Source organism: Rhinatrema bivittatum, chromosome 2, assembly GCF_901001135.1.
Source record: "Rhinatrema bivittatum chromosome 2, aRhiBiv1.1, whole genome shotgun sequence".
NCBI classification, from domain to species: Eukaryota; Metazoa; Chordata; class Amphibia; order Gymnophiona; family Rhinatrematidae; genus Rhinatrema; species Rhinatrema bivittatum.
The window spans coordinates 241,552,561-241,565,445 of record NC_042616.1 but is presented as its reverse complement, the minus strand read 5'-3'; the positions used below and the strand labels follow the sequence as shown (position 1 = coordinate 241,565,445).

The 12,885-nt window shown below is 41.4% G+C and overlaps 1 protein-coding gene across 2 annotated transcripts in view; it reads left to right on the top strand.

Annotated features, from left to right (window-relative positions):
- Positions 1-12,885, top strand: part of ACPP (acid phosphatase, prostate) — a 183,349-nt gene that overhangs the window by 35,601 nt on the left and 134,863 nt on the right. For both annotated transcript variants that reach the window (XM_029589330.1, XM_029589331.1), the window contains exon 4: positions 5,934-6,086. In XM_029589330.1, coding sequence (XP_029445190.1) covers positions 5,934-6,086 — 153 coding nt within the window. The remainder of the gene's footprint in view (positions 1-5,933; positions 6,087-12,885) is intronic.

Here is a 12,885-nt window from a genome sequence, read left to right as displayed (position 1 = left end):
TTAGGAGTATATTTAACCACTCATCCCAAAGACTTATATTCTTCAAATTATGCACCTCTCATCAAAAAAAAATCTTTTTCGATCTGGATAAATGGCATAGACTACCTATTTCTTGGTTGGGTCGTATTTTTTTTATTTATTTAGAAACTTTTATATACCGGCATTAGTGGGTACATCATACCGGTTCACATAATAACTTAAAGCATGGAAAATACATTTCAACAAGGAGAATGTAACTGGGCGGGGGGTAAAATAAATAGGCAGTAGGAAGGATAGATAAAACAAGAAAGTCAAGAAAGTCATGAAAGTATTGCCACCATTAAAATGAACACATTACCTAAACTATTATACTTGTTCCAGTCCCTTCCAATTGCCATTCCAGAGGCTGCCATAAAATACTGGCAGCGGCGGTTTTTTGGATTTATCTGGAATAGACGCCCTCCTAGGGTAAGCAAACGAGTATTGTACCAATCCAAACTGGAGGGGGGACTCGGTGTACCCAACATACACTGGTACTATATAGCTGGTCAACTGCGACCGATAGTCGCTTGGCACGAAGAACGAGACCCTAGGGACTGGGTCCTAATAGAGCAGGAAAGGGTGGGGAGTATGAATTTGGCTGCCATGCCCTGGCAACCTAAAAATACCTGGAAGGACTGCCCGGGTATGCTTCCAACCACTAGACATACATTATCCATTTGGAGGAAATAGAAACCTAAAGTAGTGGGAGCAAAATCATATTATTACCTTACCAGTCTCTACCATAACACATCCTTTCTGCCAGGTATCCCGGAGCTTGCATTCCAGACTTGGAAAAGGAGATCCATTCTACGAATGGAACATATATGGGGTGACGATAGCCTACTTACCTTTGTCCAAGTTAGAGAGAAATTCTCCCTACCAGTTACGGAATTCCTCTCGTATAAGCAAATTTCACACTTTTGCCAGGTCCAGGGTATTCCAGCGGATATGAGGGCTGGGAAAACGTTACGCCCCTCATAAACACCAGGGACTTTTATCTAAAATCTATAAACTATTAAATACTAAATGTGCGGTGGTACCCTCACATATTAAGGCTTGGAGCAGTGATTTTAAAAGAAATGTTGATGAGAGAGAATGGGAGCAGATATATCTCAATGTTCGTAAAGCATCTGTTTCCTTGACACTCATAGAGAATGGGTATAAAATGTTATACCGTTGGTATATAACACCTGATCGCTTGAGGAAATAATAGCAAATCATGAGGGAACCTGTTGGAGGGGATGTAATACTCGAGGTACCTTTTTACATATGTGGTGGGAGGGTGATTGTATCAAACCTTTATGGACGCAACTAGAACAATGGCTCACGACGGTATTGGCTACCTCGGTATGCCTCTCGATGGAAAGTGCATTGTTGAATACCCCTCAGACTAGTGACTTATTTACAATACCAGAGTTTTGTGTGCAAGCTTGTATAGCCACGCGGTTGGAAATAGCGAGAGCGTGGAAGAACAGAACTGGTCCGCCCTTTGCTGCAGTGCTACATAGAATGGACCACCTCTGCACAATGAACCACATCACGGCTGGAAAGCATAAGAGGATAGAGAAATTCCACCAGACTTGGGACTCATATTTACGCTGAAGAACTACTTGGGATCCATAGATTGTTGGACAAACACGGAGCCTTGGACACGCATGTCACACTCATGAGCACTTATAAGTACTTTAAGTATTATAAGTATCTTGTTACTCAAGTTTTTGTTAAACTAGGTCGTTGATGTTCTTTGCCTTTTCTTGGTTTGAGACTCACATGTATAAGAGGGAAGGGGGTTATACAGGGAGATAAATGAGAAACGTGGTGCTTATTTGATTGGGATTGCAGAATGTTTGTTGTATTTGAGAATAATTGGCACCAATAAAATTGTTAAAAAAATAAATAAATAAATTCTTTAACAAAACATATTTTCAATAATTATGAAAAGAGTACAATTGCAATGAGTAGAATAGCCTCCTGTCTTGATATTAATACTTTAATATCACAAATTTAATTTCCTCATCTATGTTTGGGTATACCAAAATAGATAGAAACTACTTTTTAGATGTTACTCCCAAGAGGTCCACTTCCTCTCAAACTCAGTTGTTACTGAGTCTCTTGACACCCATGTTTCCTCATTTTTTAATACACTGCATATTCTTCTTTTATCTTGAGGTACCCCTACTTAATAGCAAGCATGCTTCTCTGTCACACCTGTGCAGGGAGGTGAATGTTAAAGAATCTTACACTTAATTCCAAAGGGTACGAATGTAACTTCACCACAGATTCATTTCTACTTCTTCCTCTATGAGACTGTTGGCAGTTTATACCTTTTGGATGAAAAAAACACTCTTTACCCTATCTGAAAGTCCTCTAATAGCTCATACTGCCTGGGCTAATACTTTCTGCTCCCCATCAATAGTAGTAGTCTGTAGTCTTCTTTTAACACTCACTTGTCTCCTGTCACAGATACAAATTCAGACTCAACAGCTGTATGGAAAACAGAGGTTAATTGGTAATCAGATCAGTGTGCAGCATGGTCCAGAATACTTGAAAGGCAGAAAAGGTAGTGGAGTGATCACAGGTTACAGTATGATAAAAGAGGATGGTAACCACAAAGCAAGTCTCAACTGTTCCACATACTAGACACAAACTTGAAGAAAGTCTTTTCCCAATCATTTGCTGCAAAATAGAGGCTAATTGACACGAAGTACAGTCCTCCGACATGAGCCAGGTTTCGTTGGGAAGGCTGCATTGGGAGGGAGAAGATAAGATTATACCTTAACATCTGCATAGCAAATGGAATATCGGCTCAGGCTTTTCCTGGGCTGCCTATGATGATGTGGATCCCTGGCTAGCCAGGAGACACGCCCATGCCTCCTCTCCCCCTCCCTGATAAGAGAGGTGATTGGAAGTTTCATAATGTGCAAGCCTCACTCTACTCTAGGTCCACATGTGTTGCCAAGACAGCAAACATAACACGCTGTCATTGGCTCTGGAGCATGTGGACCCCTTTCAAATGTAGCCAATACCACCCCCCCCCCCCCCTGCCTTGTAAGCCATGAATCTTACCCCTTCCAATTTTTCTTGAATTTCCCCTCCCGCCCTCCTCCTCCTTCACTCATGTTTTTTCTAGATCTTTGTGCTGATTGCTCCTGGTGGTTACTTTCTTGTTTATATGGATACATTTGTTGTCACGGCTAGCAGAGTACCCGAGCGATAGAAGAAAGCTTAGTAGTATTTTGAGTCTCCGGTAGATGTGAATCGTTATGGAGCTAGGTTCAACCCTGTGAATATCAGGTTTCTTGCTGGCTGTGGCGGGTACCTGAGGTTAAACAGACCTACAGGTTGTGCAACCTGGAGTAGTCTTAGCTTGTTGGTTGTGGTGGTTAAGCTGCCAGGGCTGGTCTGGGGATGGCTTACTTACGTACAGTTATGCTATTTTATTTGGCTTGGGTTCTGAATTTGAATAAAAGCTGTGGCCTTTGACCTCCCAAACACCTTGTCTTGTGCAATTATTTACTGCGAATGAGTGAGGAGGGGAACAGATTGGAGGCAAGTTCAGGTTTCAATAAAGGAACAGAGGTTACTATGAGAGTAATTAAAAAACATACCAGTTTAAGGAGCAGATTCACTTCCATCAAAGCTTTACAAAAATAGTTCACTTTGCAACTATAGAAAGAGAAGTGTATATCGCTCGATGAAATTAACTACAAAGTATGCAAGATATCCAGAGAAACACAGGAGAGAATACAAGAAGTACATAATTCAATGGGAACCCTGCATACCAAATTACAGGCAGAGTTGGTAAACGTAGAGGAGCAAGGAGTATATTATGTTGTGATCCTGCCTGTTATGCAGCCTCCCAACCACCAGAGTTCCCCATGGAGCTGCTTCTAGTCTTGCTTCAGTCATAGACTCCGTGATCCCATGATTCAGCTGCGCTCTGTCTATTTAACCTTGCTTCTGGCTATGCTCACAGCCTTGTCATTGAGTCTCACTAGCTCTCTGCTTGGCCCTGTCCTGCACTGGACTGAGCTTTGGCCTTCTCAGGCCTTCTACCTTTGCCTTGTCCTGTGGTCTTCTCAGGCCTTCTACCTTTGCCTTGTCCTGTGGTCTTCTCAGGCTTTCTGCTATAGTCCTGCCTAGTGGCCTTCTCAGGCCTGCTTTCTAATCTGTTATCAGGCTTTTGTGTTTCTTGTTCTGTTTTGTCCTGTCCTTGTCTTGTCCTGGTCTGTCTGTTCTGTCTGCCCAGCCTTTCGTGCACCAGGCTCCAGTGTTCCAGTCTGTTCCAGTTACACGCTTACTTGCACCTGGTTCCAGACACCAGTTCCATGTCTGCCTGATTCTGGCCTCGCCTTGTCTTAAGTCTCCAGTCCTGCTCCACCTTCACCTCTTCATCAGCCACAGTCCAAGTCCTGCCGGGTGCCAGAACCCAAGGGCCCAACCTGCGGGGGAGGTGGCTGATTATAGACTGAAGATCCTTAGTCCTGTGTCTGTCCTGAAGTCCTGGCCTGTCCCTGTGGGGATTCTCCAACCCTAGCTGGGCCCATAGCTGTAACGTATTACAGTTTTAAAAAAGTGCCAAAAATTTTTGGCCAATCACAAAATGGTCACATGACCAAAATGATGAATCAGAGAACAAAGAAGTACAGGGATCAAGCAACCAATCATGAGAGGGAATTTAAATCCTATGCAGTGAATACAAAATTCACTGCATAGACTGCCATTCGATTTCACGATTCAGTCCAAGAGGTGTCAAGAACAGATGCTCGAAAATCCATTGCTGCTATTTGCAAACTAAAGTAGTTGAAAAATCTCCTCCTCTACTAGACAGATGGACTAGTTCATTTACAAAAAATTGCAAGTCTGATATGGTTTGTGATTACTCCTGCCAATGAATGACCATGGGGGCTTCTTATCCAAGCTCCTCCCAGAACATCCTGATGATATTGTAGTGGTTAACACCGGATTGGTGCCACGTTTCTCCTTTCTTCCCAATCTTGTCTTGCGCCCAGGAATGAAGATCTTTTCCATGCATTACTTCTAAAGGTCACTGGATCTCTCTGGGTGAGAAACTCCTCTGAAAAACTCCTCTCCTGATTTGGCAACTAAATTCCCTTCCAAAGTAGAAGAAGGAAGGATGGACAAAATCTTCTTTCAAAATATATTTCAAAATGTAAGAAAATAATATTTCATAAAATTGGGTAAAAGATACCTCTTTTACATACCCAGGCCTTAATCCCTAAGGCCAAAGCAAGAAAAAAACAAAACAGCAACAGTGCCATTCCGGCTCCTGGAAAAGATACAAATCCATACTCTCCCTAGATGTTTCCCCTTTTTATAATAGTAAGAAGAAACCAACACAACAGTCCACATGGGAGAGCTGTAAACCACAGGGAATGCTCTGACTCTACCTACAGAAATGGTATGTTCTTCTTAGCTGGACACTTTCTGGCCTTCGGGATCCAGAACACTGTGTACGTTGTTCTTCTTTCTTCCCTTTCCCTGTCCCCAGAAATATCTCTCGAGTTTGCAGATAAACAACATATGCATGTTGTTGAACAACGCACATCTCCCTTACCCGCTTGCAGGCTGGACAATATTCAAACCTCCCATTTCAACAGGTAAATTATTTTTTTTTACTTGTGGAAATGGCTTTGAATCTTGACCTCTAAAAGCTTTGCTAATTAGATTAGTCAAATTCTGTCCAGTATTCTGTTCTGATGTGGGTTATATGAACAGGATTAAAAAAAAAACAAACACTACAATTACAGCTACCCTGAAGAGAGGACCATCACAGTATTCATCTGTAGCTATTTGGTCATTTTCTCCTTTGATTTTGTCACATTGTAGCAATCTTTATATGTATTAACAAAGGATGTTTTGCTTGTTTGCTTTTCAAATTCCAATTCCAGATCTATGTTCAAAGTACAGACTACGATCGAACTCTCATGAGTGCCCAGGCCAACCTGGCCGGAATGTTTCCACCAGCTGATAAAGAGATTTGGAATCCCAGCATCCCATGGCAGCCCATTCCAATACACACCATGCCACTGTCACAGGAGCAGGTCTGTATGCAGGAACATCCTGCCTCAGTGTGGACATGCCTTTTCTGCATATGGTGAGAGAGGCTTTTCTGATCCAGGGGTGGGGGAATCCCGAAGGAAAAGGCTTTCATGGCAAAATGTTGCCCTTCAGGTTGCTGTGTTAAAATGGCAGCAGCTCATCCCTAGTCACCAAGGTTTTTAGAAAATGACTAGAGATGAGCTGCTATAATTTGGTGACAGTTCTGAATAATCATTCTCACACAGTTATTGCTGTTCCAAGAAAAGTTAGTTTACTTTAATAGAATGGTTGAAATGATGAACAATCTGGTACAATGTACAGTATTGGGAGATGAATCCCTAAAGAAGATGAATCCTATTTTCAGATATAATGGGTATGATTTCTCTTGAGTAACATGGTCCTAGGACTCCCCTCCTCCTCTGGGATATTCCTCAGTCTGATTTATTGTTGCTCTGTTTCTCTTTTGACTTCATCTGGTCCCTGTTGGGCTTCCAGACCCTATTCTGGCAAACACACAACAGTTTCCAAAAATACAAACATAGAGAAAATAGGAAGTGGAAGTGTCAATCTACTTCCCAACTCTTTATCCTTCAAAAATAGGACCAGACTGCCAGGCTCAGACCTCAGGCCTGCAGCTCCTGCCCTACATACAGCAACACATGCTGCCAGTGTGTTTGTATCACAACACCCTCAAACTCTCTCCTTTACTTTTCTTTTCTTCTCTCTAGAATCCCCTGTGAACTAGTAATTAAAACCCCTTGGATGCACAATTAGAGCACACCCTAAGGAGAATGCTCATGTCATAGAATCATCCCACTACCTATTCATGCCAATTGCAATGTCTTTCTTGTGAGGCATATGCTCCCTCATAGGGAACCAGGGGGCACGTACACATATACGGAGTCACAAAGATTTCTGTATTAATCCACAGAGCAATCTTCAGACGTATTTCTCTTTCTCTTGGATTGTGTCTCAACAATCAAGTTGGTTTAATGGATGCTACAAAACTACAAAATAGAAAAAACTATTACCCTCGAGAATTTCTTTTTTCCATGAGAGCAACCAGTAATCTGTGAACTGCTAGTTTGCAAAAGCATTATAAATAGTTTTTGTAAATGCTGAAATAATATTTACAAAGCTATTGCGAAACTTTAGATTGAGAAGAGAACATAGAAAGAAGGTAACAGAGCATGGTAAAACATTTAGGAGTTATGGCTTTTCAGAGGTTTTGGTGTTATCTCTGTGCTGCTTTCCCCTACAACAGTTGGCAAGAAGAGCTCAGTGGAACCAGATGTTCTAGGGTATATCACTTTAGAGATGCTGTGGCAAATTCTGGCTCATTTAAAAATTAAAGTGACCATTAAGATGAAAATTTACAATCATTTGTGACTAAAGAAGACACATGGGTGGCCCAGACAAATTTCATGGGGGGGGGGGTCTAGTAAGACCCTGGGTAACTTTGGTGAGAGAGGTAACGGTGGTGGGGCCACTTGGCAATAGTGATCATAACATGATCAAATTTGAACTAATGACTGGAAGGGGGGGACAATATGTAAATCTACAGTTCTAAAACTAAACTTTCAAAAGGGAAACTTTGTTAAAATGAGGAAAATAGTCAGAAAAAACTGAAAGGTGCAGCTGCAAAGGTTAAAAGTGTACAGCAGGCATGGACATTGTTTAAAAATACAATCTTAGAAGCGCAGTCCAGATGTATTCCATGAATTAAGAAAGGTGGTAGGAAGGTGGTAGGAAGGCAAAACGATTACCAGCATGGTTAAAAGGTGAGGTGAAAGAGGCTATTTTAGCCAAAAAATATTCTTCAAAAATTGGAAGAAGGATCCATCGGAAGAAAATAGGAAAAAGCAAAGGCATTGTCAAGTTGATAAGGCAGGCTAAGAGAGAATTTGAAATGAAGGTGCCATAGAGGCAAAAACTCATAATAAAAACTTTTTAAAATATATCCGAACAAGAAACCTGTGAGGGAGTTGTTTGGACCATTAGATGACCAATGGGTTAAAGGGGCTCTTATAGAAGATAATTTAGTCTTTCTGCAATGACCTTAATTCTTTGCTTCTGTGTTTCCTAATGAGGATGTGGGGAGATGCTGGTTCCAGAGATGATTTTCAAAGGTGATGATTCAGATGAACTGAACCAAATCACTGTGAACCTGGAAGATGTTGTAGGCCAGAATGACAAGCTAAAGAGTAGCAAATCACCTGTGCTGTATGGTAAGCACCCCAGGGTTCTGAAGGAACTAAAAAAATGAAATTTCAGATCTATTATTTAAAATTTGTAACCGTTAAAATCATCTATTGTACCTGAAGACTGGAGAGTGGCCAATGTAACTCCAATATTTAAAAAGGGCTCCAGGGGCAATCCAGGAAACCATAGACAAGTGAGCCTGACTTCAGTGCCGGGAAAAATAGTGGAAACTAATCTAAAGATCAAAATCACAGAGGATATAGAAAGATGGTTTAATGGAACACAACATGGATTTACCCAAGGCAAATCTTGCCTCCCAAATCTGCTTCATTTTTTTGAAGGGTTTAATAAACATGTGGATAAAGGTGAGTCAGAAGATGTAGTAAATTTGGATTTTCTGAAGGCGTTTGACAAAGTCCCTCTTGAGAGGCTTCTAAGGAAACTAAAAAGTCATGGGACAGGAGGCGGTGTCCTTTCGTGGATTACAAACTAGTGGAAAGACAGGAAACAAAGTAGGATTAAATGGTCAATTTTCTCAGTGGAAAAGGGTAAACAGTGGAGTGCCTCAGGGATCTGTACTTGGACCGGTGCTTTTCGATATACGACGAGTGAGGTAATCAATTTTGCAGATGATACAAAATTATTCAGAGTAGTTAAACCACATGCAGATTGTGATAAATTGCAGGAAGACCTTGTGAGACTGGAAGATTGGGCATCCAAATGACAGATGAAATTTCATGTGGACAAGTGCAAGGTTGATGCATATAGGGAAAAATAATCCATGCTGAAGTTACACGATGTTAGGTTCCATATTAGGAGCTACCACCCAGGAAAAAGATCTAGGCATCGTAGTGGATAATACATTGAAATCGTCAGCTCAGTGTGTTGCAGCAGTCAAAAAAGCAAACAAAATGTTAGAAATTATTAGGAAGGGAATGGCGAATAAAATGGAAAATGTCATAATGCCTCTGTATCGCTCCATGGTGAGACCACACCTTGAATACTGTGTACAATTCTGGTTACCACATCTCAAAAGAGATATAGTTGCTCTGGAAAAGGTACAGAAAAGGGCGACCAAAATGATAAAGGGGATGGAACACCTCCCCTATGAGGAAAGGCTAAAGAGATTAGGGCTGTTCAGCTTGGAGAAGAGACGGCTGAGGGGGATATAATAGAGGTCTTTAAAATCATGAGAGGTTTAGAATGGGTAAATGTGAATTGGCTGTTTACTCTTTCGGATAATAGAAGGACTAGGGGGCATTCCATGAAATTAACAAGTAGCACATTTGAAACTAGTTGGAGAAAATTATTTTTCTGTCAACATACAATTAAGCTCTGGAATTTGTTGCCAGAGGATGTGATTAGTGCAGTTAGTGTAGCTGGGTTTAAAAAAGGTTTGAATAAATTCATGGAGGAGAAGTCCATTAACTGCTATTAATAAAGTTGTCTTAGAGAATAGCCACTGCTATTACTGGCATCAGTAGCATGGGATCTACTTAGTGTTGGCAGTGGCTTAGCCAGAATTGATTTTTTTGGGTGGGCTCAAGGTTAACATGGGTGGGCTGTAGGCATGCAGGTCTGGGACCTACTAGTTGTTTTCTTATTGATAAATAATGCCATATACTGCACCCTAGAATGGCTTTCTAAGTAATTTGCAACACTCATTATGCATCATGCGTGAAACTTTAAAACATTTTACCTCAATTATTTCAAGCACTTACCAGCGTTAAAACTTCCTTATTAATCAGAATTTTTTTTATATTTATTGCAGTTTATAAATGCACAAGTATAGAAAACAATCAGATCCAATCATGTAATAAAACAAAGATAATTAATGTATTCTTTCATGATCCATCTTTGCAGAAAACCAGAAATCTTCATAAATACAATAAAATATAATTAATCATCAGAACAGGTGCAGCGCAGAGCTAGGGCAATTCACATTACAACTAACATGAAAAAAAAATTTCAAATTCTGGTGTTACCTTAGCAAAAAATAACCCTCCACTGCTATTTTGTGAACACAAACTCTTGCAAAGAAAGAGGCATCTAGAACCTTGCCATACAGTCACAGCACTGACTCTCAGGATTCAAATAACAGCAATCTTATGAAATAGCAGCAATGCAAATACTACACCAGGCCCTAGAACATTAATACATCACCTACGGGAATAACAGAACAAGCTGAGCTACTACTACAGAGAAACTACACGCTAGCAGAAATACTGCATTCCGGTCATACACGCAGGCAAAACAGAGACCACAGAGAAACAGAAACATGCAGATAAAACCAAAATAGCCTGAGAAACTAAAGTCTTTGAACAGTGGAATACTGAAGAAAGAGCAAAATACAAAAATATAAAAAATGCACATTCCCAAAGATGGCATATCTAACATCTCAAAATATATATATTTTTTTTACATTTGTTGTCTGATCTTTAGAAAAATACAATCAGTTGGTCCTGGTCTCTCTTTCCTATTGTTTCCCTTGTTGCTCATTTCCTAATTCCTTTTCAGTGTCTTTCTTCTGCTACTGTCTTCTTCCCTTCCACACACACACATACACGCTTTCTCTCATAGACTCCCTCACACACTCAAGCTCTCACTCTCATATGCTCTCCTCCCCCCCCCCCCCCCACACACACACAAGCTCACATTCTCTGCAGACACACATACAAGCTCTCACTTTCTCACCCCTCCCCAGGCTTACATTCTTATGCACACACAGACTCACATCCAGGCACTCATTCTCACCCACAAACTGATGTTCCTATTCTCACCCACACATACACTTATTCAAGTTCCCATTCACACCCACACATACACATATTCAAGCACCCATTCTCACCCACACACAAACCCAGACTCCCATTCTCACCCACACATACACATTCAAACCCGCGCAGAGCTTCCGCTTCTTCCCCCTCCCAAGCAGGAAGATCAGTTGGCCTCTCCTGCTGCCACCGGCCTCCTGCTATCTGTGGGCCATATGGCCCACTGATCTTCCTGCTTGGGGGGGGGAGGAAGCAGAAGCTGAATGCGGCGCTTCTGCTCCCTCCTCCGCCCCCCTCCCAAAAAAAATAGGAAGATCGGTGGGCCATATGGCCGCAGGATCGCTTCCCCATGTGTGCCGTGCAAATGCACGGAATGGCGCACCGGCCCCTGGGTCCTTCTGTTCGCCATGCGGAGATGGGATCCCACAACGGCCTTGCAAGTCCAGTGTTCCACTTCCGGTTCCAGTTGGGTGGGCCTGGGTCCAAATTGGGTGGGCAGCTGCCCACCCAGGCCCATCCGTGGCTATGCCACTGGTGTTTGGGTACTTGCCAGGTACCTGTTGCCTGGATTGGCCACTGTTGGAAACAGGATGCTGGGCTTGATGGAGCCTTGGTCTGACCCAGTATGGCATGTTCTTATGTTCATAAACTTTAAGCCCAAGTAAACTAATCTGAGGAAATTGCACAGATTCCAAAAAATATCAAACTATTCCCCAGTTATCACTTAATTTTTCATTTTTTGTAAATTAGATGAGTTATCTCTTTGTGGGACCTTCACGAGTACAGTTTGTAATTGTCGCAAACTGTGTTCTCTATAAGTCCAGCTTTGCTTTATTCATTTTTTTCAATTTTTATCAATTTCATTTCAATCTCAACTTTATTTTCTATTAAAACCTTCAACCGGATCTCAGGATCCTCCACTCATCATGAAGGTCCCCTCACGGGTAGCCTTATGGTTAGCGTCTTATTCTTGTTTTATCAAAGAGAGCAAAATCCCAAACTTAGCTTTAATATTCCATTTAATCACTGCCCCGACATGGATCCATGTTTCGATGTCGCATCTGCATCAGGGGGCTCCTCTATAATCTGATACAGTCTCTCATCCTTCAATATATTGCTCCGCTCCCTGAAAAGACCAGCTGTATTTCCACACATGCTTCAAAAGAACTTTAACAAAACATGGCGTCCACCACCATCTTTTATACCCATCGGAAGAAATGACGTCACTTTCAAATTAAGGAATACCAATTAATTATTTCATTCAATCCCTCAGGTTGCACCGATTTCAAATCAAAGATCCAAAATTGCTTACGACGATTAAGCAATGATTGAATATCAGCTCCTCTTTCTGAAACGTATATTGACTCCAAAATCGTCCACTTAAAATCTTTAAATTGACGACTCTTCTCCACACAATACACTACAACCGGAGCTGTCAACTTGGATGTCTTAATACAACTCTTATGCTCCAGCAACCGTGTCCGGAGTTTTCTCATCATAAGCCTCACAATCCCCAAGCAAAAAAAGGGGGACAAACGCACGATATCAAATCCACTCAGACTCACTGTTCCAATCCGCCATAACATCTCAACCCATTATCTCAAAAACCGAACACCATAACTTCCACACTCACCAATCCTACCCATCTCAAAACCAGTCAATGGTCTAAGCATTAAACTATGCCATCATAACCAGATTAATGTATGCTATAATGCATGCCTAGAATCTCACACCAACATTCCATCTAACTCAGAACAACTAATTGTCTAAACATTAGCCAATATCACATTAACCGAATTGAATTGTACTGCAGTACACACCTCCA